Here is a 25,935-nt window from a genome sequence, read left to right as displayed (position 1 = left end):
GTTAGTGATTGAGCTTGACACAATAAGGTAATTTAAAAGACTCTTAGATTGGCACAGAAAAATAGTCATAGACTGTGAAGCGGGGAAAGGTTGGATTGATCGTGGAGAAGGTTTATATAGGCAGCCACATCATTATAGGTTGTAGGGCCTGTGTTCAATGTTTTATATACTCATTCCTGCCCCAAAATGTAGGAATGAGTTGTATCTTTTTGATTAGGATCACAGAATCATTGATTTATTTCAAAAGAGGAGAGATATCTCATAGCTGAGTACAGCATGGGAATAGGTCCTTTAGCCCACGTCTCTGTTGAATGATCGTAACAGCAGCATTCACTAACCAAGAAAAGGATTTTTTTAAATTGCAAAAATCTCTGATAGTTGAACCATTCAACAATGGAGCTTTAACTTTGCGATTAAAATACCTGAAATGAAACAAAAGCATGATTTCTTCCGTCGCATTACTAAAATCTAAATGTTAATACTTTGTTTAAATAGCCTAATGTATAAATTGAGATAATATGAGATTCTTACTTAATTCTTGTGTATGTCAGAAAGTATGGTCCATTAAGTGATTTGGCCATTTGGGGCATGGTTTTTATCAGCACCATTTATTCACTGACAGAGCATGCCAAAAAGAAAGGAAGTACCAAATTCTATTTTCTTAGTGTTTTCGGATGGTATTCCAACTAGTAACCTTTTTGAGTGATTGATTTAAAAATCTCCTTCTCGATCATGCATCTTTCACAATTTTGAACAGAATTCATGAACGTCCAATTCTCAAGTAACAAAGAATAGAGGGGAAGAAATTAAAAGAAAAACATTGTTATTTGTTCAAATCTCATTCTATTTTCCTCCTTGAACAGCAACAATCAACAATATAACTATACTGCTGCCCACTGTCAACAGATTATTAGTATCTTGCCCCTGTAGTGCTGGACACAGCCAAGAAAGACTCAGCCATCACATTGATAACTAATTTTATTCAAATTCAGCGTGCGCCCTTTTAAGGGCAGCGTAAGCTCAGTCACCTTGTGCATTGTGACGTCATAATCGCTGCCCCAGGCGTGCGCTGGGCAGGAGACTTGAGGCAGGGAGAAAACCCTGACAGCGCCATCTTCCCATGGCTGTCCCGCCACATAGCGTTACACGTGGGGCCGGTTATGAGAAACTGCACCGCCACACAACCCCCACCCCCAGAACTGGCTACACATCCTGCTGCTTGGGCGGGCGGCCCCGGCTTTTGGGCATGGCCGTCTGCACCGGCCGTGATAGGTTTAAGGGTGCCGCCTTCAAACGGTCCACGGTAAAAAGTTCGTCTTTAGCCCCTATGTCCAAAGTGAAAGTCCTGCCGGCCCGCTGGAGGACCTTGTAGACCTGGCACCTGGTGCAGTTCCTCGCCATCTCGGCCACTTCCTCTTTGAGCCTGTTCCACACAAACCGCTCTGCCACCATTCGCACCGAAGTCTTTACTGTGGGGTGGGCTAGGTCGTGGACTAAGCTGAAAACCCTTGACCTCCACTGCGGTGGGACTACCGGGTGCGGCGAGCTGGTGGAGACGTCGTAGAGCAGCATGTCCGGGCTGTTGGGCAACTGAATGTCCTGGAGCTCAAAGCCAGAGATGGCGGTCAGGAGAGCCTGTGTCTCTGTGTCCAGCTTCTGGGCCTGTGCCAACTCTGCGTAGACAAGGCCGGGGCGAGAGCGTTGATCACCGGATGAGAGAGCGCATCCGCCACAATGTTGTCTTTGCCTGCCCTGTGCCAGATGTCAGTGGTGAACTCCGACATGTAGGAGAGGTGGCGTTGCTGGCGAGCCGACCACGGATCTTTGGCCATCACGAGTGCCTGTGTGAGGGGCTTGTGGAAAGTATCAAAAGTGCCGGATGGCCAGGTACAGCGCCAGGAGCTCCCGGTCAAAAGCGGTATACTTAGCTCCAGCGGGCGCAGCTGTTTGCTAAAGAAGGCCAGTGGGTGCCACTGTCCGTTGAGCCATTGCTCGAGTACGTCCCCAATCGCCATGGCTGAGGCGTCCACTGAGAGCACTGTGTGCCTCCGGGCGTGGGTGCACCAATAGAGTTGCTTTGGCGAGGGTGTCCTTTGTTGTGGCAAAAGTGGTCTCTGCCTCCTCCGACCAAGTCAGGACTTTCTCCTTAGTGGCGATCAACACGAACAGCGGTCGCATGGTGCAGGCGACGCCAGGGATGAACCAATGATAGAAATTCACCATCCCCAAGAACTCCTGCAGGCCCTTGAGAGTTGTTGGCTTGGGGAACCACTGGACATCCGTGACCTGCTCTGGCGGCCAGTAATCACCACAGGGTCTCCAGCCCCCAGAGGATTTAGGGACCACATGGAGAGGGGATGCCCAGGTGCTGTCCGAGCAACGGACGATCCCCAACTCCTGCAGCCGGGAAAACTCCTCCTTTGCCACCTGTAGCTTCTTGGGCAGAAGTCATCTGTGCTTGGCGTGCAGCGGGGGGCCCTGCGTTGAGATATGGTGGTATACCCAGTGCTGGTGTAAGGTGGCTGAAGGATGGCGGGCAACTCATCCCTGGAAGTGCCGATGGCGGAGATCTTGGGCCTGTAAATGTTCGTGGCGTTCAGGTGCACCGAATGGAAGGTATGAGCGCTGACCAGCCTCTTGCCCTTCATGTCCGTGTGCCTTCAGGAAGTCAGCTCCTAACAACGCAGTACCCACTGAGGTTAACACAAACTTCCAGTGGAATTTCTCTGTCCCGATTTGGATATGTGCCCTGTGGGTACCGAAGGTCTCGATGGTCGAACCATTGGCTACCCGCAGGGGTGGGACCACAAGATCAGGTGCATGTCTCGAGGGCGGTGGGGGGCAGGATGCTTAGTTCCGCTCCTGTGTCCACCAGGAAATGTCAGCCGGTGCACTTGCCGGTAACGTGAAGGAGGCTGTCCACGTGGCCAGCCATCGCAGCCATCAACGGTGGCTGGTCAGGTTGTTTCCCCTGGTAGTCACATGGTTGTCAGCACTTACAAGCTTGTAGTTCCCAGTGTTGATGGTAAAAACTCCAGGTGGAATAGTGCTCCTCCGGCTTGTGCCTGGGGGAGTGTTGGAGCCGGCTGGCTCTTGGTCGCACAACCTGACCGAGGGCTGCTTCGTTCTCCCTCTTGGTGCCGAGGGTGTCCACTCGGGCTGCGACTTGGTGTGGAATCATGAAGTCCTCATCTGCTAGGAGTAGTTTGATGTCCCCGAGCATCTGCTCGAAGAAAATCTGATTGAATAGGAAACAAGGTTTGTGATCCTCTGCCAGCGCCAGCATCTCATCCATTAGGGCCGATGGTGTGCAGTTCCCAAGCCTGTTGAGGTGCAGGAGCCTGGAGGCACGCTGGTGAGGGGAGAGCCTAAAAGTGCCAAGGAGCAGGTTCTTGAGGGCAGGATATTTACCCTTGGCCGGTGGGTTGTGTATTAGATCGTCCACCCTGCTGCCATTTCTTCATTAAGCACGCTCATGATGAGGTAGAACATCGTGGCATCTGCTAAAATGTTCCTCAGTTAAAACTGCGCCTCCGCCTGCATGAACCACGTACACGGCGATGGGTCCAGAAGGGGGGCAGTTTGATGACAACGGCATTGATCTCTGCCGGATCCATGTTCTTGAGACCAGAGAGGCATCTGAGCTCAACGGGGTCACCAATGTAATGCTGGACACAGCCAAGAAAGACTCAGCCACCACATTGAAAGTCACCAATGAGTGTTTTTATTCAAATTCAGGACACGCCCTTTTAAGGGCAGCATGAGCTCAGTCACCTTGTGCATTGTGACATCATAATCGCTGCCCCAGGCGCACATTGGGCAGGAGACTTGAGGCAGGTAGAAAACCCTGACAGCGCCATCTTCCCATGGCTGCCCCGCCACGTGGCGTTACATGCGGGGCTGGTTCGCCATGAGAGAGCGCGCCGCCACACCCCAAGGACTCGCAGAACATTTAGTCATACGACATAAACCAGACACTGCAGGACACAGGATAACGAGTTTTAGAGCAACTTGCATGCTGCTGATCAGCAAATTATTATGAAAATATAATGCTCAAATTTCAAACCCAACAAGAAGTGATGTGGAAAACAAATCAAAAGTGAATGTAAAAAAAAGTGCAGCTTGTTGATTATAGAACCTGGTATCACATTCAATAGTAATTTAGGATTTATTCAAATTTTGAATCAAAATTAGAATCAGAATTTATCATCATGAACATGTAACAAAATTCATTGTTTTATGGCAGATTTCCAGGTGCAAAATTGGTATATATTACATTTTTGAAATATGCAAAAAAAAAAGACAAAGTGAGGTAGTGTCTGTGGTCCTTTGTCCATTCAGAAATCTGATGGCAGAGGGGAAGAAGCTGATTCTGTACCATTGGGCTCCTGTACCTCCTTTCTAATGGTAGCAGTGAGAAGAGGGCATGGCCTGGGAAGTGAGGTCATTGAGGATCGAGGCTACTTTCTTGAGACATCACCTCTTGTAGATATATTTCATGTGAAGGCTAATTCTCATGATGGCATTGACTGAGTTCACAACTCTCTGTAGTCTTTTCCTGTTCTGTGGATCACTCTACCACACAGTGATGCGACCAGTCAGATTGTTCTCCATGATGTAACTGTAGAAATTTGCGAGACTCTTTGGTGACGTACCAAATCTCTAAAAACTTCTCACGACAGATACCCACTGGTGAGCTTTCTTCGTGATTGAATCAACATGGAGGGCTTAGAATAGATCTTCAGAGATGTTGACACCTAGGGATTTTCAGCTCTTAATTGAGCTGTATTTTCAATCCTACAGGTATAGTTGGAAGGGATGCACAATAATTAATAGGGGAAGTGACACATGAAAGATGGCTGCAGTCTCAAGAAAAATGGGGAGAAGTGGAGATGCACCTTTCAGCACTTGTCTGCGGGGTCCTACTGCCCAACCATCTTGCTTGATGGCCCTGTGCAGATATAAAATGTCAATAGATTGAGACCCATGAGTTTTTGTACATGATGGTGGTGCCGACGCTAGGTAGATTTGACCATGAGTGCTATGGGCTCCAGGAAGCAGTACACCAGAGCAGGAGAAGCAGGTACTGGGACTGGGGTTCTTGAGGCTCCCAAAGGGGCTGGGGTGCTGACAGGTTTCTAATCACATTAGGGATGTGGAACCAAGGGTCAAGGAGGGTGACTTAGGTGCCTTGAGCTTGGATTCACCACTGAATTGGACAGGAGGCCCTGCAGCTGCACCAGTTACAGGAGCGCAGCATATGGCAAAGTCGATGGGGATGGCAGATACTTGACATCTCTAAAGGGACCCTCTTTTGTTTCTCTTTCTTGTCATGTTAGTGGCACTGGATGATGGCACCTCTTGGTGTGTCTTTGCAGGGCAAACAAAGGAAAACAAATTTTGCATATTTTGTGTGCATGATAATATTGAATTTTGAAGTGGGAGAAGGGAATCTTTCTTGCATACTTTGGAATAAAAGGGAATCCTTTTTGTATACTTTGGAATAAAAGTATAAACTACCTACTTTCATTTTTGAATGTGAAATTGACCTATTGAGTTGGGCAAAGAGGAAGTAGCTGTGTTCTTAGATATCCATCAATATTCAGTTTATTGGGGTTCACATGAAACAATGCCAGTTTTTTTCTATGATCAGTAATCAAAATTATCTGAAAAGCCATAAAAATCTTTGCACATGCTATACAGGCAGTCCCCAGGTTACAAATGAGGTTTGTTTCCTTGGTCTGTCCATAAGCTGAATTTGTACGTAAGGCGGAACAGATACTTAGGGTTCTTATTATTATGTTCATGAAGTAACGTTATATGTATGCGCCAATTGGGGGTATAATGTGAACCATACTCATTTATGCACATGTGTGAATTGGGGCACAGCTAGACCGTAAGTATGAGTTGTTCATAACCCGGATGTTCGTAACTCAGTGACTGTCTGTATGGGCCCTGGATTTTCCCTTTTTTTTGATGCTGTATTGTTCACCAATATGCTTCAGCACTAGATTATTTGCATATTACATATTTTTTAATAAAATAAACATAAAAAATTGTGTCCTTCCTTTATCATGGCAACCAGTGCTGCATACAAAACCCAGTGGTCTAATCAATAAGGGAATCAATTGGTATGTATTCACTCTTTTTAATAAGACAAAATCAAATTAGAAATTAAGTTGCAAAACGGACACATTGTGATTAAATTTACTGTTGAAGTCAATGGGGAAAAAGATCTCAGATGGAGCAGATAAAAGGTGAAATGTAATGTTACCCATTTTGGATGTAATATAGAAAAGCTACAAGACAATCAATAAATATAAAATGAGTATGGAAATCCAGCAGGAAACTGAGATGACAAATGTAAATTCCAAAGATTGCTACAACTGTGAAAGTCGTTAATGAAATCATATCAACAGTTCCATGTACAGTTTGGGTCTCCTTATTTCTATAAAAGGTATACTTGTGGGGTAAGGTTGGCATTGAAGCTCAAGACTGATTCAGGATGAGGCTGCCCATTAAGGAAAAAAATGGAACAGAAAGATCTTTAGTCTCTGCCGTATAAAAGATTTAAAAAATAGTTGTGCTGGAAATCTACAGAATTTCAAAAGGGTTTCGCATACTGCAGGAATGAAAACTAACTGCTGGAAAGACTGGGCAGGTTTGGCAGCACCTGTGGAAAAGGAAACAGAGTGAATGATTCCATTTTAAGGTCTGACATCAAAACTGGGGTTGGAGGGAAAACATGCCAGTTCCATGTTATGAAGAGGATGGGAGGGATGGTCAGAACAAAGGAAATATCTCCAAAATAGTCATGGGTATGAATGTAAAGTTGTCATCCTGTTGATGGGAGAATTAGAGAGAAAAAAATTGAAAAAAAAAATTGTGAAACGAGGACAATTAGGGAGTGACAACTCAAAAAGAGGAACATAAAAGTTGTGAGATGCAGGGCTGTGGGAGACACCTAGTTGTATATCACAGATAGGTAACAAATAACAGATATGGCTAATTCTAATTCAGAGTGAGTTACTTGCAGTTAATAAAGCCCAGAAAGTTCTAACATGCCCAGATGGAAAACAAGCTGTTATTCTTCAAGCATAGATTGTGCATTAATTGAATCACACAAGAAGTCACAAAGAGAATGAAGTGGGATGGAGAAGTCATGTGGCAGGTCCTCCATAAAACAGTGACCTTGGCATCAGCCACCCCCTCTGTAACTGGATACTTGACCACAATCAGTGAAGATCTCCATAATTACACTCATCATGCTGGGCCAGGTATCGAATATTGAGACAGAATACAAGAAGGAAATAGAATCTAGTGGTGTGGTGCCAAGATAACAATCTCTCTCTCGATGTCCGTGACACAAAGGAGTTTATCGAGGACTTTAGGAGGGTGGGTAGACCCCGTTTCCCTGACCATACTCACAGTGTTGAAGTGGAGACTGTAATTAGTTTCATGTTCTTGGCAGTAAACATCTCTAGTGACCTGATTCAATCAACCACACTGATGCGACAGTGAAGAAAGAGCACCCACACCTCTACCTCTATATCCCTTAACAATTCCACAGTGTATCATCACAAGCATCATATCTGGATGCATCACAGTGTGGAACAGGAACAGCTCTATCCAAGATCAGAGGCTGGAGAAGGTGGTGAAGGCAGCTCAGAATATAATACAAACCTTTCTCCCCTTCATTAACTGTATCTCCATTTCCTGATACCACAGAAAGACAGCCAAGTACTCATCCTAGTCACACTCTCTTCTCCCCCCCTCCCATCAGTGAGAAGGTTCAAGAGTGTAAAATCAAAGACAAATTTTCCCTACAGCCATCAGGCTCCTGAATGAACCTTACCAAAGGCATCTCATGCTGCCATTGTTATGTACTAACTCATCTTTCACTAGAAACCATTACAATATGCTCTTGAACTACTTTGTTCTGTTATATGCACATTAGAGTTAACTTGCTAGACTGTTCGTGAACAGGAACCCTTCTCACTGTAGTATAATTTGATTGAAGGTAGCAGAAGTTACGATCTGTTCAATGTGGAAGCTGATAGGGTGGAAGGTAAGGCCTACAGGAACTCCATCCACCTTTTAGTCGGGAGGACATGAGATGAAAGTAAAGATGGGAGAGCAGATGAGATGCTGTCAACGGCTCTGTTCCACAGGAATCCATAGTTCAAAAAGAAGACCAATTTCAGTTGTACTTGTGTTGAATGTCCCATCACTGGATCAAATTCAAGTGAGACAGAATAACAGGTTGATTGGAATTAATTCTTTACAGCAAGAGGGAGGAGAAGAAATGTAGTCAAGGCAGCTGTAGGCTTGTAATGGATATTTACAGCTTCCATATTTCCAAGATGGAGACAGATTTACAAATGCACATTCTGAACTTGAAATCAAGATGGAAATTGACAGCAAAAGTGATGAAATGAGAGTATTGTGAGAATGCATGAAGCAGCACTAATGCAGTTGTTTATGCACTGATATGAGTTGAATGACATTAAGGACACTGCAACAAAACCTGTTCTACATATCCCATGTAAATTCCCATAACTACAACTTTTGATCTCAGAAAATGACTCAGTATGAAGGAAAAATTGTTCAATGTGAAAATGATTTACGACAGATGAAGGAGTCTGTTGGTTCAGGAGAACTGGTTGGGATTTGGTTCAAGGAAGAAGCAGGGGATTCACAGGTTATCCTGGTGTGGGATGGAGGAATAGTTGGATGGCATGTTCATGACATGCAATGACCTGATTGGTACCAGGAAATTGACAACTAGAGTGTTAGAGATCTTAAGAATAGCTATTGTCAATGGAAAGTGGCTGGAATTGTTGAGAAAGGATAGGATCAAGGTAGTAAGAAGTAAGTTCAAGTGGTCAATACCAGGCAGAAACCATGATTCTTTCTGGATATCCCTGCTTGTGGATCTTGGTAGCAGGCTGTGTAGGGCTCACAAGGCTGGAAATCGTCGTGTGAAGATCTCTATCAAACCTTTGCTGGTCTGCTGTGTAAAGTGGACCAACAGGTTGCATCACAACCTGGTGTAGTAATTCAGCTGTGGAAGAATGCAGTAGACTCATGAAGATTACAAATGTAGCCAGGTTCATCACAGGCTCTGATCTCCCAACCACTGCAGAGAAACATAATAGGCTGCAGACACTGTGATTGTAGTAAAAGCACCAAAATGCTGGAGGGAACTCAGCTGGTCTATTCAGCATCTATAGGAGACAAAGATACAGTGTCGATATCTGAATAGACCAGCTGAGTTCCCTCCAGCATTTCGGAGCTTTTACTCCCATCCACTGCAGACATCCATGTGAGGTGCTGTTTCAAAATGGCAGCGAACATCATAAAGGATCCCATGACCCTGGTCACAGCCTCTTCTTGTTGCTACCTTCGGTCAGAAGGCTGAAAACTAACACCTCTAACTTCAAAAGTGGCTGCTTTCCAACAACTATCAGGCTCTTGAATCTCCCCCTGTTACATTAATCAGAATCTGCTCTGATACCACAAAATAACTGTTTGATTATTTAATTCAATTAAGTATATTATATACCAGTTGCTTAACAGTTGTTTTTTACAGTCGGTTTTTATCTGTTCAGCTACAGTAAATAAGAATGTTGGTGCATATGTACATTATATATGACAATAAATTCCCAAGATAATCAGGCCTATGACTGTTTAGGAGAGAGTGGGCTGAAGTTAGTTGGTACAATCATGGACCCGAGGAAAGTATGAGGATACGCCTAGGGCTGGAGAAGGGACTTTAACTGAAAAGGTTAACTCTTTTTCTCTTTTCACAAATGTCGTCTGACCTGTCCAGCATTTTTTTTTGTCAGAGACTAAATGGCCAACCACAACAGCAACATTCCTAATGAAAAGATCAGGATCCTTGGTTAAGCAAGGGCTGCAAGTACAGTAGGTTACAATGAGGGGAGTAGAAAAATCAAGGTTGTACCTGCTATCTCTGCTTGAACTGGAACTGGCCACTTCTTCTCCAATTTTATTTTGGCTAAGGGTTCTCCTCTCTACCAGCACAGCCTGACTTGCTGGGTGAACTAAGGGTTCCCCTCTCTCCCACCACAGCCTGACTTGCTGGGTGAACTAAAGGTTCCCCTCTCTGCCAGCACAGCCTGACTTGCTGGGTGAACCCATTCACCCTGCATTATACAACTTGTACGTCGCTTTGTATTCACATTTGGAAATTATCTTCATCTCATAGCTTTTATGTATTTATTTCTCTCTCACTCCATTCATTGACCCAGTGACTATATAACCTTTAGGACTTAAACCTAACATCAGTCTTGCAACATTATTCCCTTTGCCCCGTTCATCTCTCTCCAGAATAGCTGCAATTCATCTCTGGTTGCAAAGAAGGATCATCAACCTTAAAAATGGCCATTCTTTCCTTTCCACAGATGGTGCTTCCAGCATTGCCTCTTTTTTTAATTCCACATTTCCATCATCTGAAGCTTTTTTTTATTTTGGAAGATGTCTTCCATTGTTTTGCAGATGGGATAAGAAATAGACGAATAGGAATTTCTCACAAATTATTGATATTTGGAATTCTCCATTCCAGCAGTTGCTGAGTCATTCAGCCATTTTAAAAGGTCTGTCATAGGTCAGACTACAGGGAAATTGAAGATTTTCAGAGATGGAACAAAAAAATCAACAAGCTTGGGATAGCAAAGAAATGACGCAGTTAGTGCTGCCTATTCACAACTCTAAACAACTGGATTTGATTTTGGTTTTAATTACTGGCGCTCTCAGTGAGGAGTTTCTACATTCTTCCTGTGATTGCATGGCTTTCCTTCAGGTGGTCAGTTTTCCTCCCACATTCTAAAGATGTACCAGTAGGGTAATTCACCACTGTAAATTAACAGGGGAGCGAAAGAATCAAAGGGTAGTTGATGTGATTGTGAGAGGGAATAAGTTGCAACAGTGCATAGATATAAGGAGCTGCACAATGGGACTGCTTCCTGGGAACTAGTGTGGTACCAATGGGCCAAGTGACTTCCTTCTGTCTTGTAATAAGTTAATAAGATGTGAAGAGTGACAGAGCAAGTGGCTACATGGCCTGCTCTTGCTCCAATTTAATTTGTTTTCTTTTGGTTACCAAGATAGGCTCATGCTGTGAATGTATCTTGAATCTGCCTTCAACATCTCAGATATATGAACCAGGGTAATCAGCAACATCCAAGGCCTACAAGCAGTTAAATCAAAGTAAGTGAGAACAACTTAACCCTTAAAATATTAATCATTCTCAGCAGCATGGTCAATTTACATGGGAAAAACCATAATAAATCATCCAAGTTTTGCAAGTAAGCCTTGTACAAGTTTTACTGCAAGCATTCTTCATGCCCCTCTTCTTTCGCTACGTCTGTTTGTATTTCACTTGGGTTAGTATATTTAATAGGTCTATATTTTTGTCTGTTTTTCATGTCCTGCTCAGTATTCTCAGTTCTTACTCCTCCCTTAAGGATTTAATGTGCTTTTCAAATTAAACAACACTTGTATTTAACATGGGTATAGCTTTAGATTTCCCCACTCTTTCAAATGGCATATAATAAAACAAGAGAAAAAAATGCACAGCTCCATTGTAAAAAGAAAGTGACTGATCTAACTATTAATTCCATACAGACACTCTGGATGTGTTTATAACCAATGATCTCACCATGAAGATGAAGGACACTTACATCGTCTGCCAAAGTGACTGCATTCTGAAGAATGGGTGTCGGGCTCTGCCTCTCATAATGCTGAAGTTTTTCATGGATCTGGAAAGTAATCACAGAAGGTTTAATATAATTTATCAAGCACAAAGGAAATTGAGCAATATGATCTAACTGAACAAACGCAATAGTAGTTTCTGGAACAAAAGCAAAAATATTCATGGAAACCTAAAGAGGTTGGACACATAATGGCAATTCATCATAAATTTCTCCAGTGGAAATAAAAGTTTAGCGTACATATACAAATCACCTGGAAAAAATGTGGAGAATGCAGTGTAATCACAAATGAATTTTACATGTTACAATACATCCATCCAAAATTATTAAGGTGCCATTTGAAATTGCTTCAAATATTAAGGACATATTTTGCACTGCAGAATCATAGGAAAATCCCATCTTGTATTTGTCATGTCCTGACCTTTGAAAGTCATCAGGTTAGCCTGTTACTTCTCTGTCAATTTTGATTACTGCAGAAAGTAAAGTTTGAAAATCACAAACCAGCTATTAGCTTAACAAAAAAAATGCATGGAATTAATTGAATTTCAAGTTGTATTGTTAATATTTTTGGCAACAAGCTGACACACCATAATAGTAAATGACATCTGTAGTGATATTTTGAATACATCTGGTTCATTGCTTTGGAATTTATTGCCTAACGGATACCCAAGAACTTTTTCCTTGCTACTGCTGATAAGGACAAGACATCGTCAAAACAGTAAATAAAGGTCATACAAGCAAAATTGCATTATGCACTATTTCACATACAATATTCCAGATTCAATGTAGAACTATTCTGTATATTTTGATTTCAATCTATATTGTGTATTTGCAGAAGGTAATTCATGTCTGGGAATTAATTAACAGCAGCTGATCTGAGCAAGACCACATCTTCAGAATCTCGACTGTGTCCCTGCCTGCCCCTTCCTGCCCCCAAAATAACATTTTTTTAACGTTGCCTCATGCTTTACCCTAAGAGGCATTCCATCTGCAGCTGCATTTCTCTTGCGGCCTCACTTTTTTTTTCAGCCACTGTTCCTCACAACTGTTAATCCACATCAAAAATAAATCAGGGTCCCCCTGGATATCATCTGGGATTTTCTTGACACATGCAGATGATAGTGAAAAAGAGAAAATTCTTTGAATTTTTGATCGTATTTTGAGGGTTTTTTAAATAAAAGGAATTAAAATAATTGAAATGGTAAAAACAATGAAGGGAACATCTAATCCTGGTAAATTAATCACTGCAAGTTTCAAATGCCAGGGGACGAGAGTTAAAATTTTTAAGTCAGAAAATTGACAAGATTAAGTGAAGAAATACCTTTTAAGCCAAATGATAGTCTCATGGAAAATATTGATTGGTAGCAACTGCAAAAAGGTTACTTCTTAAAAGAAAAGGATTTGGTAAAGCCTGTTCATAGTTTATGAAAAAATAGCAAATATTTTTAATGACACACAAAGTATGGACTTTCATTTTTCTTGTGTATTCCCCTGGATTGCTTCTTTTGTTAGCAAGAAAGCAATTAGTGGGCAAATGTGAATGTAAAATTAATAAATCATATTTAAATATTCCAACAGTTATAATTCTCAGGAATGAGCTTGTAAAGATTGAAATCAACAGTGCTCAAGCTTGTTAATTCATACTTGGTCGCAGACACTTCTACTTCAGTCAAGTACTTTTCATGTTAAAATGTTTGTTCCTTAATGATTGCTTCATAGCTGGTGTTATGGACCATGTCTGAGCTTTTGGATTGTGGATTGTCATTATAAAGGATGAAGTTCTGCGAAGAGCTCTGTGCAACTGTGGTTCAGCTAAGTTCTGACTCACTAATTCCTTGGAACTTTCGTGAACAAAGGGAGAATCCAGCGGTGAAGCAGAGAGTAGCAGTTGGAGTGGCAGAATGGCAGTTGGAATGGTAGTTGAAGTGGGAGAGGGCAGCTGGAGAGCTGTGTGAAATGCATGTGCCTCATAAGTGAGGATTCATAAGTTTTCTGTAAAGCAATATTAGTCATTTCTCTCTCTGATGTTCAATACGACGTCCTTTGTTATCAGTTGAAGAACTGAACTTGGACATTGAGCTTTCAGATTGAATTCCGTGGACTGTGTTTTTTGGACTGACTTACTTGGATTTTCTGGGAATTTTTCCTTTTTGAATATTGGGCACAGACGGTAATGGTCTGGGTTTTAAACATACACACTGTTTATAAATATATGATTTCTGTATATTCACTATAGATACTTATCGTGGGGTTAATTGATATTACCCCAACACCCAACCCCAACCAACCAATTTTCCCCTGCAACCGCTGCAACCATGTCTGCCTGTCCAGCATCGGACTCGTCAGCCACAATCGAGCCTGCAGCTAACGTGGACATTTACCCCCTCCATAAATCTTCGTCTGCAAAGCCAAGCCAAAGAGACATTACATTGTTAATAGTCATTAATAAATATAGAGTTAAAATTTAACTCTTTTGAATTGCGTCTTCTGTTGTTGCTGGTTTCAGACATAACAAATGTCATTATTTTCTTCATAGATGAAAAAAAATTAAAAGGTCAACATATTTCAAAATATTGTGTTTGTTCCAAACTGACTAAACTCCCTCTCTGAAAGAGCTTCAAGACTTGTTTTAGAGAGATAGACAGAGCTAGAAAAAAGGAGACAAGAGGGGGTTGGCTAACAAAAAATGGAAAAATTGATGTTAATGCCATCTGGTTGAAGAGTGGCTAGATGGAGCACGAGGTGCTGTTCCTCCAATTCACAGGCATACCCAGTTCAACAGTGTATGAAACCACGGATGGACCAATTGGCACAGGACTGGGTGGGGAACTGAAATGGGTTGCCACTTGGAGATCTCCATGATTGTAGCAGATAGAGAGAAGGTGCTGAATGAAGTGATCTCTCAGTCTGCATCCAGTCTCTGCGATGCAGAGGAGACCATAATGGGAGCACAGGATGTAGTAGGCAACCCCTGCAGATCCACAAATGAAGTGTTGCTTCACTTGGAAGGACCACCTGGGGCCCCCAAAAATGATGATGGAGGAGATGTGATGCAAGTGTAGTAATTCTTTAGGTCACAGGGTTTGGCACCAAGGGAGCAATTGGTGGGAAAAAGGAGTGGACAAGGAAGTCACGGAGGCAGAGAGGAGACAGGAAACTTGCGCCCTGCAGAGGGACCACACAGCAGGCAGTGGAAATGGTAGAGGATAATATGCTGGAAGCGAAGGCCATCAGGGAGGATGTGTATCCAGCCCTTACCGCGCGTGGGGGTGGAGGGGGCCAGGACAGATGTGTGGGTAATGAAGGATATGTGGGTGAGGGCCAAGTTGATGTAATAGTGGGGAAGCTACTTTTTTGAATGAGGATATCTCTGTTATCTTGCATGGAAGACCTCATCCTGGGAGCAGACATGATGAAGATGGAGGGATTGTGATAAAGGAATGGAGTCCCTAAAGGGGACAGGGCACAAAGTGGTGAAGTCAAGGTAGTTGACATAGTTGGAGGGTTTGTAAAAAAATGTCTGTTGAGAGTTTGCCTCCCAAGATGGAGAAAGAGAGGTCAAGAAAGGGGAGAAAGTTGCCAGAGATGGATCAAGTAAATTTGAGGTTGGGGTGAAAGTTGGCAGCAAAATGGTCAAGAGGAGGAAGAATGTTTAAGATGGGAGATAGGGTGTGTAGTGTGGGCTGGGAAGGGGTGGAGAATCCTGGTTCTGGAAGAAGACGTGGGGAAAGAGTTGACAGAAGAGTTCAGCATAATGGTTATACCTTGACGAAGGGCTCACGTCTGAAACTTGGTTATACCCTGTATATCTTTATGTCCTATGGATGCCGTGAGACCTGCTTAGTTCTTCCACCATTTTTGTGTTTTTACTGTACACAAAGATGATTTTAAAAGCAAAGGACTGAGAGTGATGGATCAATTTTTTTTTAAAGATTGTAAAGTTCTAAAATTCAGACCCAATGACAAGTGATATTTCAGAAGTACTAGCCAAAATGCAGGTGGAACACAATTATTTTTAAAAAGTACAGAATAAATTCAGCAATTATAGTGCTTGGAGTTTAACAGTGATAATGGCAAGCTTTTAACAAACAACAACCCAAGAGAAAATCCGTCAGCCAATTGGATGTGCATGCACTAATAGAGTCCAGAGATCTGACTGTGTTTCACAAACTTAACTCAATTTGATGAGTTTCAGACAGGGTGAATGAGGACAGTAGGGTTGATATTGCATCTGTGATTTTTAAAGTTCTAAAATATTGTTGGATGTGGAAAATAAAAGAGTGGAACCAAGTCAATTACCTTTTAACACTGTAGACAACGACAACCCAAAATGCTATCTTCCATGAATAACTACTCTATATTTCCATTATGCTGATATCAAGAAAATAATACATGGATCACATATGACACAAATTAATTCTATGCTCCAGTGAAGTAATATATATTGCAGATGCATACATCAAATGGAAAATGTATTTCCAAATAACATAAGCCTTCAGTCAAGAGCCAGAAAGAAAACTTGTTAATGCTCGTAAATAACTTAAAATTTCCAAATTATTTTGTTTCAGAGAACTTTGCATAATGGGTGATATGGCTAGAACTAAACAGCACAATGTGGAAAAAAATGTGCTGCTGGATAAACAGATCAACATTCCTCTTACTTTAAAAAAGCTTATTGTTTTGCCAAGTAAAAAGAATTGGAAATCTATTCAATATTTTCAGTAAGAATGCCAACACGTCATTTTAATCTGGAAAATAATATCCTCCATTTAGAAAAATGTACTCAAATGTAATAATAATGTCAGCAATTTCCACAATTCAAAAGTTCTTGCCAAAGAGAGAAAAGGTTTGAATTTCATGTACAGGTATTGTGTTTATTGCTTAGCGCTGATCTGCACAAGTGTGACAAATAAATGATTGTTTTCCACAAGCCGAAACACTACATTGTAAAGTTGCTGCACAGATTGGTTAATGCACACAATATTTCTCGAAAAGTAACTTCCATTAATCGTTTGTGTCTCCACAAATCATTACTTCCTGAGGCATCATAATGCACAGAAAAGAACACAAGCTGCAAAAAGATCTTGGATTAAATGCACCAAAAAAATTAAAAGTCCAAATATAGCACATCAACTCATTACTTAATGTCATGTGAAAAAATAATAATAGTTCAAGGTGGCTCTTTAAAACTTTCTCAGTGGAAATTATTGCTCAAGAGCTTAAATGTAGATTATGCAATTACAGATCATTTGCATGAAGTCATATTGTGAAAAGAGAATATTTATGGATTAAGGTCACTGGTCAAGTATTCCGATTTTAGGATGCAAAAAAAATTAAATTCTCCATTGGGGGAGTTTAACGAGGAGATTGATAAGCATCTAATTAGTCAGGGTATCAAGGGATATGGGGAAAAGGCCAGAATTTGGAACTAGATGTAAAAATGGTTTAGCTCAGGGTGGAGCTGCGGAGCAGACTCAATGGGCCAAATGGCGTGCTTCTGCTCCTTTATCTTGTGATTTTGTGAAATAAGACAGGACACCATAATGCAAAACAAAAATAATGAACAATGCAGACCAGCATTCTATGCAAGTCTCCACTATTTTGTAAGCATTATCTTTTGAAGTTTCTAAAAAAAGATTTTTAAGTGGCATACAGTGACATGGTACAGCAGTTGGTTGTTCTGCACCATGGAAATCCAGGAGTTGGTGCTGCTACCTCAATTTCAAGGACCTGGGTTAGATCACAACCTGCGGTGCTGCCTGTGTGCTGCATGGCTTCACCAAGTGCTAGTTTCCTTCCAACATGCTGCCACATTAATCAGTGACTGTAAATTACCCTTTAATGTAGACAAGTGGCAAAAGACCTTGAGAAGGATAGTACAAGTGACTTTCTCAGCTGACTTGGCCCCTCCCAAATCAACTGAGAAAATCACAGTACATTACTCAACCTTTAATTATAGTTGTTATTTCTCAGAATTTGTCTGCCTGTCCCGCATCGGACTTGTCAGCCACAAACGAGCCTGCAGCTGACGTGGACTTTTTACCCCCTCCATAAATCTTCGTCCGCGAAGCCAAGCCAAAGAGTAATAAACAATTGTTTTTGAGGTTCTGGTAGTCTGATCTTATGTTTTCAACGTAGGCTATCTTCCATGTTAAAGATCTAATACATCTTGACAACATGACTGAAAGTCATAAAGTACATTAACTCTTGAACTAAACAATTTAAGCACCTACATCATGACCTCAGATTGACTTATTATTTTGATGTAATTTCCTCATTCTAATTCTTTATTTGAAAATGTTTCTGATCCAATAACATTTCTTCCAGCTTTCTTCTGTACCTTTGGGACTAGAGGCCATGAAATTACCTTGGAAGATCTTTTGTACCCTCTTAAAGAATGAAAATGTTCTTTAAGGTATTAATAACTTGATTGATGATGTGTACATTTATTAATTCTTTTCTCCGTGTCACTTTAGTCGCATTATCCATTTGCCCTGCTAACTTGGGAGTTCTAAGAAAAACCACAATTTTCAGTTTTTTTGATATTTTAGTACACCATTTTTCTTTGGAGTAAATCAGACTTAATGCTTCTGTGTTCATCTGACCTGTCAAATAAACAGATCAACTATTTTCTTCATCATTAACAACTACTTTTAACATCTCTATGATAATTTTGGAAGACCTATCCTGAGCCCTGTGGCGCAATCAATGAACACTTGCAGACATGAAGCAAGAGTCAAAGGCTTTATTGATCATAAGACCCAGACATGCCTCTACATGCTTCTGGCTCCAGCCCAAGGCAGGTATGAGGGAGGAGACTAGGGCTCTCAGCCTTTATTAGGGGAACTTATGGGAAGGGGCTACAGGTACAGAAGTTGGGCCAGCCTGCCCAGTCCAGTGAGGACATGCCTGTAGTACTGTGTTCCACCACAAGGGCATCATGTTGATGCAATCATGAGGAAGGTATGCCAGCAGCTATATTTCATTAGGGTTTGAGGAGATTCGGTATGTCACCAAAGCCTCTGGTAAATTCTACTGTGGAGAGCATTCTGACTAGATGCATCACTGTCTGGTACGGAGATGCCAATGTACAAGACAGCAAAAGGCAGCAGAGGGTTGTATACTCACCGAGTGCCATCATGCACATTAAGAGGCGGCATCTCAAGAAAAGCCCCTCACGACCCAGACCATGCTCTTTTCTCACTTCTGCCATCAAGAAAGAAGTAATGAAGCCTGAGGACATGCTCAATGTAACAAGAGCTGCTTCTTCCCCTCAGCCATCAGATTTATGAATGAACAATGAACCGACACTACCTCACTGTTCACTTTGAACCATTGTTTTTAAATCTTGTATTTAGGAACTGTAATTTATAGTAATATTTCCACCTTTAATGCACAATCCTGCTGCTGCAAAACAACAAATTTTGTGACATAGGTTCATGAAAATAAACTTGATTCAGATTCTATACCATCTCCAAATTCCTTGATTCTCTTTGTATTGAGAAATCTAATGAAACTCATTTTGAATAAGTGAGCCAGAGGTTGTGACCCCTTGTGTCCAACCTGTTGAACCTTTCAAGAATTTTGTCAATTTCAATCAGACTGCCCCTTGTTCATCTGAACTCTGGAGAATATATGACTAGTCTGCTATTTTTCCTCATATGGAAAAGCTGCTATCCTGTTAATCAGTTCAGTGAATATTTGCTGCATTCACTTTAAGACAAGTACACCTTTTTTTTCAATTAAGGACAGCAAAACAGTGCACATTATTCCTGAAGCAATGTCACCAAGGCCTAAAAATTAACTATCAACTGAGTAACTACATATTTTACCCATTATATTACATCCTCCATGTACTTGTCCACTCACTTACCTGTACATCCTTCAAGATAAAGGAGCAGACGTTGGCCAATCGGCCCACTGAGTCTTCTGTGCCATTCCATCATCACAAGATCACAAGCTAAAGGAACAGAAGCAGGCCACTAGGCCCATCGAGTCTGTTCCATAACTCTACACTAAGCTGAACTACGCTCACACCTAGATCCAATCTCCAGCTGATCCATTCTTCCATAGCCTCATTCCCTACCTTCTCCCTTAACTATTCAGATACCCATCAATCTGAGCTTTAAATATACCCAATGACTTACTGTACTTGATGACATATAGGACCAACTGGCATATAAGATTCCCCATTTTAGCAGGAAATTTTAGGAAAAATTATTTTGAGGTAAAACTTGGACAGAGCATGCAACCAGGACATCAGTAAAAATCATTTTAATAATATTGCTGTTATTAACAACAGAAAACCTTTAATAAGAGAACATTAAAACAAGTAACTATCATAAACAAAAAGCACAATAAAACATCAATGTTCTGGAACAAAGACTTTAATCATCTTCACTGCCTGAATATTCATCAGCACCATCCCTGTCAAACCCCATAAACTCTGCATAAGTACTGCTCGTATCTCTGTCTTCAAATAATGCATCATCCTCAGTGCCATTAAGGGCATGACTGAGTTCACACTTCATAAAAGCCTTAATAATAATTCCAGCTCTTACAGGGTCCCAAAAAGTCTTCACCCACTCACACGCCTGTGTAATGGTGGTACATTTCACTCTTCCTGCTTGTGTTAGTGCATGGTCCTTTTCTCCCATCCATTTGTTCCAGTGTTTCCTCGTGCTATTTTTAAACCATTTGTTTATACACAGATGTAAGGCTGCAATTGCCTCATCAGACCACCAGGACTAACAGCCATCTGGGTTTTCAGTTTGCACATCCTTTTTTAAATAACGGCTTCATTTCTGTGTGCCTAAACTGATCCCAGACCAGAAGTGCAGGTTTGTTTAAGAGTCTACAAGGACACCATCGCCATATTTTCAGCAACCATAATTTGATTTCAATTTCATCCATCCAGCCTTTTGAATGAACATGAACAACACACAGCATGGTAACTTTTTCTTTGGGTGAGTCTTTCTTTTAAATATTAAAAACGGTGGCAGTTTTGGGCCATAATCACAACAGGCCAGTGTTTAACACTCAGTTTTGTTGGATAATACATCGAATGTTACTGGAACTTATTTACATAAATTCATGATAAAATACAGAACCATAGAACATTACAGCACAGAAACATGCCCCTTCAGCCTTTCTAGTCTGTGCCAAACCATTGTTTTTGCCTAGTCCCACTGACTTGCACCTTATCTCCCACCCATGTACCTGTCGAAATTCTTCTTAAATGTTAAAATAGAGTCACATTTACCACTTCAGCTGGCAGCTCGTTCCACACTCCCACCACTCTCTGTATAAAGAAGTTCCCCCTCATATTCCCTGTAACCTTTTCCCCTTTCACCTATAACCCATGTTCTCTGGTTTGTACCCCACCTACCCTCAGTGGAAAAAGCCTATCTACATTTACTCTGTCTAGAAGCCTCATAATTTTAAATACTGCTATCCACTCTTCTCTCATTCTTCTAACCTCTAGGGAATAAAGTCATGACCTGTTTAAGTTTTCCCTGTAACTCAGTTCCTGAAGTCTTGAAGTCTGGACAACATCCTAGTAAATCTTCTCTGCACTCTTTCTGGTATCTTATTGATATCTTTCCTGTAGTTAGGTGACCAAAACTGCACACAATACTCTAAATTTGGCCTCACCAAAGTATTATACAACTTTGCCATAACATCCTCACTCCGATACTAAATACTTTGATTTATGATGGCCAATATGCTGAAAGCTCTCTTTAACACCCTTTCCACTTATGACACTACTTTCAGGGAATTATGTATCTGTATTCCAAGATCCCTCTGTTCTCCCGCATTCCGCAGTGCCCTACCATTTACCATTTATATCCTTTTTTAGTTTGTCCTTCCAAAATTCAACACCTCACACTTGTCTGTGTTAAATTCCATCTCCCATTTTTCATCCCATTTTTTCTAGCTGGTCCAGATCCCTCTGCGAGCTTTGAAAACCTTCTTCTATGTCCACATCGCCCTCAGTCTTAGTGTCATCTGCAAACTTGCTGATCCAATTTATCATATTATCATCCAGATCATTGATGACAAACAACAATGGTCCCTGAGGTACACCACTAGTCACAGGCCTCCAGTCTGAGAAGCAATCATCCACCACGACTCCTTGGCTTCTCATTCAGCCGTCGTCGAATCGAATTCACTACTTTACCATGAATACCTAGTGTCTGACACTTCTTGACTAACTTCCCATGTGGGACCTTGTTAAAGGCCTTACTAAGGTCCATGTAGACAACCTTTCCTTTGTCACATTTCCTGGCAACCTCGAAAAAACTCAACAAGATTGGTTAAATATGACCTTCCATGCAAAAAGTCATGTTGACTATCCCTAATCAGTTTCTGGCTACCAAATACTTGTATATCAGATCTCTTAGAACACCTTGCAACAATTTACCAACTACTGACAAAAGGATCAACAGCCTATAATTTCCAGAGTTACTTTTGGAACCTTATTTAAACAATGGAACAATATGAGCTACCCTTCAATCCTCTGGCACCTGTGGCTAAGGACATTTTAAATATTTCTGCCAGACCCTCTGCAATTTCTATACTAGCCTCCCTCAAGGCCCAAGAGAATATCTTGTCAGGTCATGGGGATTTATCCACCCTTCTTTGCTTTAAGACAGCAAGCACCTCCTCTTCTTCAATCTTCATTGGTTCTATGACCTCACTGTTTGTTTTCCTTACATCGCATAACTTTGTGCTAATTTCCTGAGTGAATACTGATGAAAAAAAACATTTATAATCTCCCCCATCTCTTTTGGTTTTACTCTGAATTTCAGGGGACCAATTTAGTCTCTTAGTATCCTTTTACTCTTAATATCCCTGTAGAAACTCTTAGGATTTTCCTTCACATTCTCTGCCAAAACAGCTTCATATCTTCTTTTAGCCCTCCTGATTTTTTTCTTCAGGATTTTCTTGCATTTTTTTAATACTCCTCAAGTACTTTATTTGCTCAATGTTGCCTATACCTCTCTCTTCTTCCAAACCAGATCCCCAATGTCCCTTGAAAACCAAGGTTTCCTATGCCTGTTGACTTTGCCTTTCTTTCTTTGGCTTGGCTTCGCGGACGAAGATTTATGGAGGGGGTAAATGTCCACGTCAGCTGCAGGTTCGTTTGTGGCTGACAAGTCCGATGCGGGACAGGCAGACACGGTTGCAGCGGTTACAAGGGAAAATTGGTTGGTTGGGGTTGGGTGTTGGGTTTTTCCTCCTTTGCCTTTTGTCAGTGAGGTGGACTCTGCGGTCTTCTTCAAAGGAGGTTGCTGCCCGCCGAACTGTGAGGCGCCAAGATGCACGGTTTGAGGCGATATCAGCCCACTGGCGGTGGTCAATGTGGCAGGCACCAAGAGATTTCTTTAGGCAGTCCTTTTACCTTTTCTTTGGTGCACCTCTGTCACAGTGACCAGTGGAGAGCTCGCCATATAACACGATCTTGGGAAGGCGATGGTCCTCCATTCTGGAGACGTGACCCATCCAGCGCAGCTGGATCTTCAGCAGCATGGACTCGATGCTGTCGACCTCTGCCATCTCGAGTACTTCGACGTTAGGGATGAAAGCGCTCCAATGAATGTTGAGGATGGAGCGGAGACAACGCTGGTGGAAGCCTTCTAGGAGCCGTAGGTGATGCCGGTAGAGGACCCATGATTTGGAGCCGAACAGGAGTGTGGGTATGACAATGGCTCTGTATACGCCTATCTTTGTGAGGTTTTTCAGTTGGTTGTTTTTCCAGACTCTTTTGTGTAGTCTTCCAAAGGCGCTATTTGCCTTGGCGAGTCTGTTGTCTATCTCGTTGTCGATCCATGCATCTGATGAAATGGTGCAGCTGAGATAGGTAAACTGGTTGACCGTTTTGAGTTTTGTGTGCCCGACGGAGATGTGGGGGGGCTGGTAGTCATGGTGGGGAGCTGGCTGATGGAGGACCTCAGTTTTCTTCAGGCTGACTTCCAGGCCAAACATTTTGGCAGTTTGCCTTTAATCCTGATAGAAACATACAAACTCTGTACTCTCAAAATTTCACCTTTGAAGGTCCTCCACTCACCTCGCACATCCCTGCTCAAAAACGACCACGCATTCTAGATCCTTTCTCATTTCCTCACTATTGGCCTTTCACCAATTTTGAACCTCAACCTGAGACCCAGACCTATCCTTCTCCAAAATTAACTTGAAACTAATGGCATTATGATCACTGGACCCAAAGTGCTCCCCTACACATTCGTCTGTCACCTGTCGTGTCTCAGTCCCTAATATGAGATCCAGTATTGCACTCACTCTAGTTGGTACATCTATATATTGATTTAGAAAACTTTTCTGAATATATTTGATGAACTCCAAGCATCCAGTCCTTTTACAGTATGGGAATCCCAGTCAATATGTGGAAAGGTAAAATCTCCTACTATCACAACCTTGTGTTTCCTGCAAATGTCTGCTGTCTCTCTACAGATTTGCTCCTCCAATTCTCACTGACTATTGGACAGTCTATAATACAACCCCATGAGTGTGGTCATACCTTTCCTGTTCCTCATCCACCCATGTAGCCTCAGTAGACAAGCCCTCTGGCCTGTCCTATCCGAGCACGGCTGTGATATTTTCCCTGACGAGCAATGCCACTCCTCTCCCTTTCATCCCCCCATTCTATCTCATCAGATGTAATTGAAGCCCGAACCAATGAGCTGCCAGTCCTGCCTCTCCTGCAATCAGGTTTCACTAATGGCAACAATATCATAATTCCACATGCCAATGCTAATCCACACTCTAAGCTCGTCTGCCCTTCCTACAACACTTTTTACATTGAAATAGATGCACCTGAGAACATTTGCGCCATGTACAACCCGTTGACTTCTAATGGTGCATGCAATTTCAACATCATTTTTTTTCCCCTCTTCCATTCCTCCATCTGTAAAAAACCTTCCCACAAGGATATTAGTCCCACTCCAGTTCAGATGCAAACCATCTGATCAGAAAAGATCCCACCTGTCACATTTGTGGCCCGAAATGTGAAGTTAATAAAACATTGAACACAAGTTTTATCAGGTAAACTTCTCATGTCTTTATTTTCCAGTTTCCTTTGTTCTCCTGCTTGTGCTCTTATCTCTCTCTCATACCACGTGACTTCCGGTACATCTCATACATATTCATTATCATGACACCACCTTCTCTCGAAGGGAGCCCAATGATCCAGAAGTAATTCATGAAAATCTGTAAACACTGTGGTTGAAGTAAAAACACAATGCTAGAAAAACTCAGATTAAAAAGTGTCCTTTATTTAGCAAAGGTAAAAATATATAACCAACATTTTAGGCTTGAGCCCTTCATCAAGGTATGTCAGAAGGTGTCCGAACAAAAGAGTGGGGGGAGGGGGGGTGGGGGGGAGGCATGGTCACAAGGGCAGGAGGTGATAGGTGGAGAAGGGAGGGATGGGACAGCAGCAATCAAGAGGAGGAGGAATGGCTTGGTGAATAGAGAAGGAAAGGGGGAGGGAGTGCAGAAAAGGGGAAGGGGAGGAGGGGAGATAAGACCAGGTTAGCAGAAATCATAAAAGTGGATATTAATGCCATCTGGCTGGAGTGCCTAGATGGAAAATCAGGTGGTGTTCCTCCAATTTGCAGGTGGTCTTGGTGGGATAGTATATAAGGGCATAGACAGGCATGTGAGTATGGGAGTGTGACACAGAACGGAAATGGTTGGCTACTGGGAGGTCTCTGTCACTGGTGCAGACGGAGCAAAAGTCATCCAATGATCCAGAAAACTGAGGCTTTCCCTCCTGCACTATGTCTTTAGCCATATGTTAAGCAGCATTATCCTCCTATTTCTAACCTCATTAGCACGTGGCACAGGTAACAATCCTGAGATCAGAAATCTGGCGGTCCTGTCCTTCAACCTAGTGGCTAACATCCTGAACTCTCCTTTCAGGACCTCCTCACCATCCTACCCATGTCATTGGTCCACACATGGACCATCTAACTACTCACCCTCCCTCCTGAGAATGCCGTGAACAATATCTTATTATTATTTCCATTACTGATTCCAGCATTTTCCTTACTGCTGACATTAACGAATCAATAATTTCTTTTTCCTGATTAAAATTGTGTGCTCATATTTGATGCCTTTAAATCCACATAATCTATTGAATTTTCACTCTTCATTACAACTATCTGTTGTAGCCAACTGC

At 42.0% G+C, this 25,935-nt stretch overlaps 1 protein-coding gene across 17 annotated transcripts in view; it reads right to left on the bottom strand.

Moving 5' to 3' along the window:
- The window catches only part of mpp7a (MAGUK p55 scaffold protein 7a), a 584,207-nt gene that overhangs the window by 235,489 nt on the left and 322,783 nt on the right, over positions 1-25,935 (bottom strand). For 15 of the 17 annotated variants that reach the window (XR_011350171.1, XM_069914533.1, XM_069914520.1 and 12 more), the window contains one exon: positions 11,706-11,783. Coding sequence is in view for 16 of the 17 variants with exons in the window: in XM_069914533.1 (XP_069770634.1) it covers positions 11,706-11,783 (78 nt within the window). In the remaining variant the exon portion in view is untranslated. Of the gene's footprint in view, positions 1-11,683; positions 11,784-25,935 lie in introns of all 17 variants that reach the window. The other 2 variants (XM_069914534.1, XM_069914535.1) reach the window with 1 other exon arrangement.

The sequence above is a fragment of the Narcine bancroftii genome, chromosome 1 (assembly GCF_036971445.1).
Source record: "Narcine bancroftii isolate sNarBan1 chromosome 1, sNarBan1.hap1, whole genome shotgun sequence".
In the NCBI taxonomy this organism is placed as follows: domain Eukaryota; kingdom Metazoa; phylum Chordata; class Chondrichthyes; order Torpediniformes; family Narcinidae; genus Narcine; species Narcine bancroftii.
The sequence above is the reverse complement of the archived record's forward strand: the minus strand, read 5'-3'. Positions and strand labels throughout refer to the sequence as shown.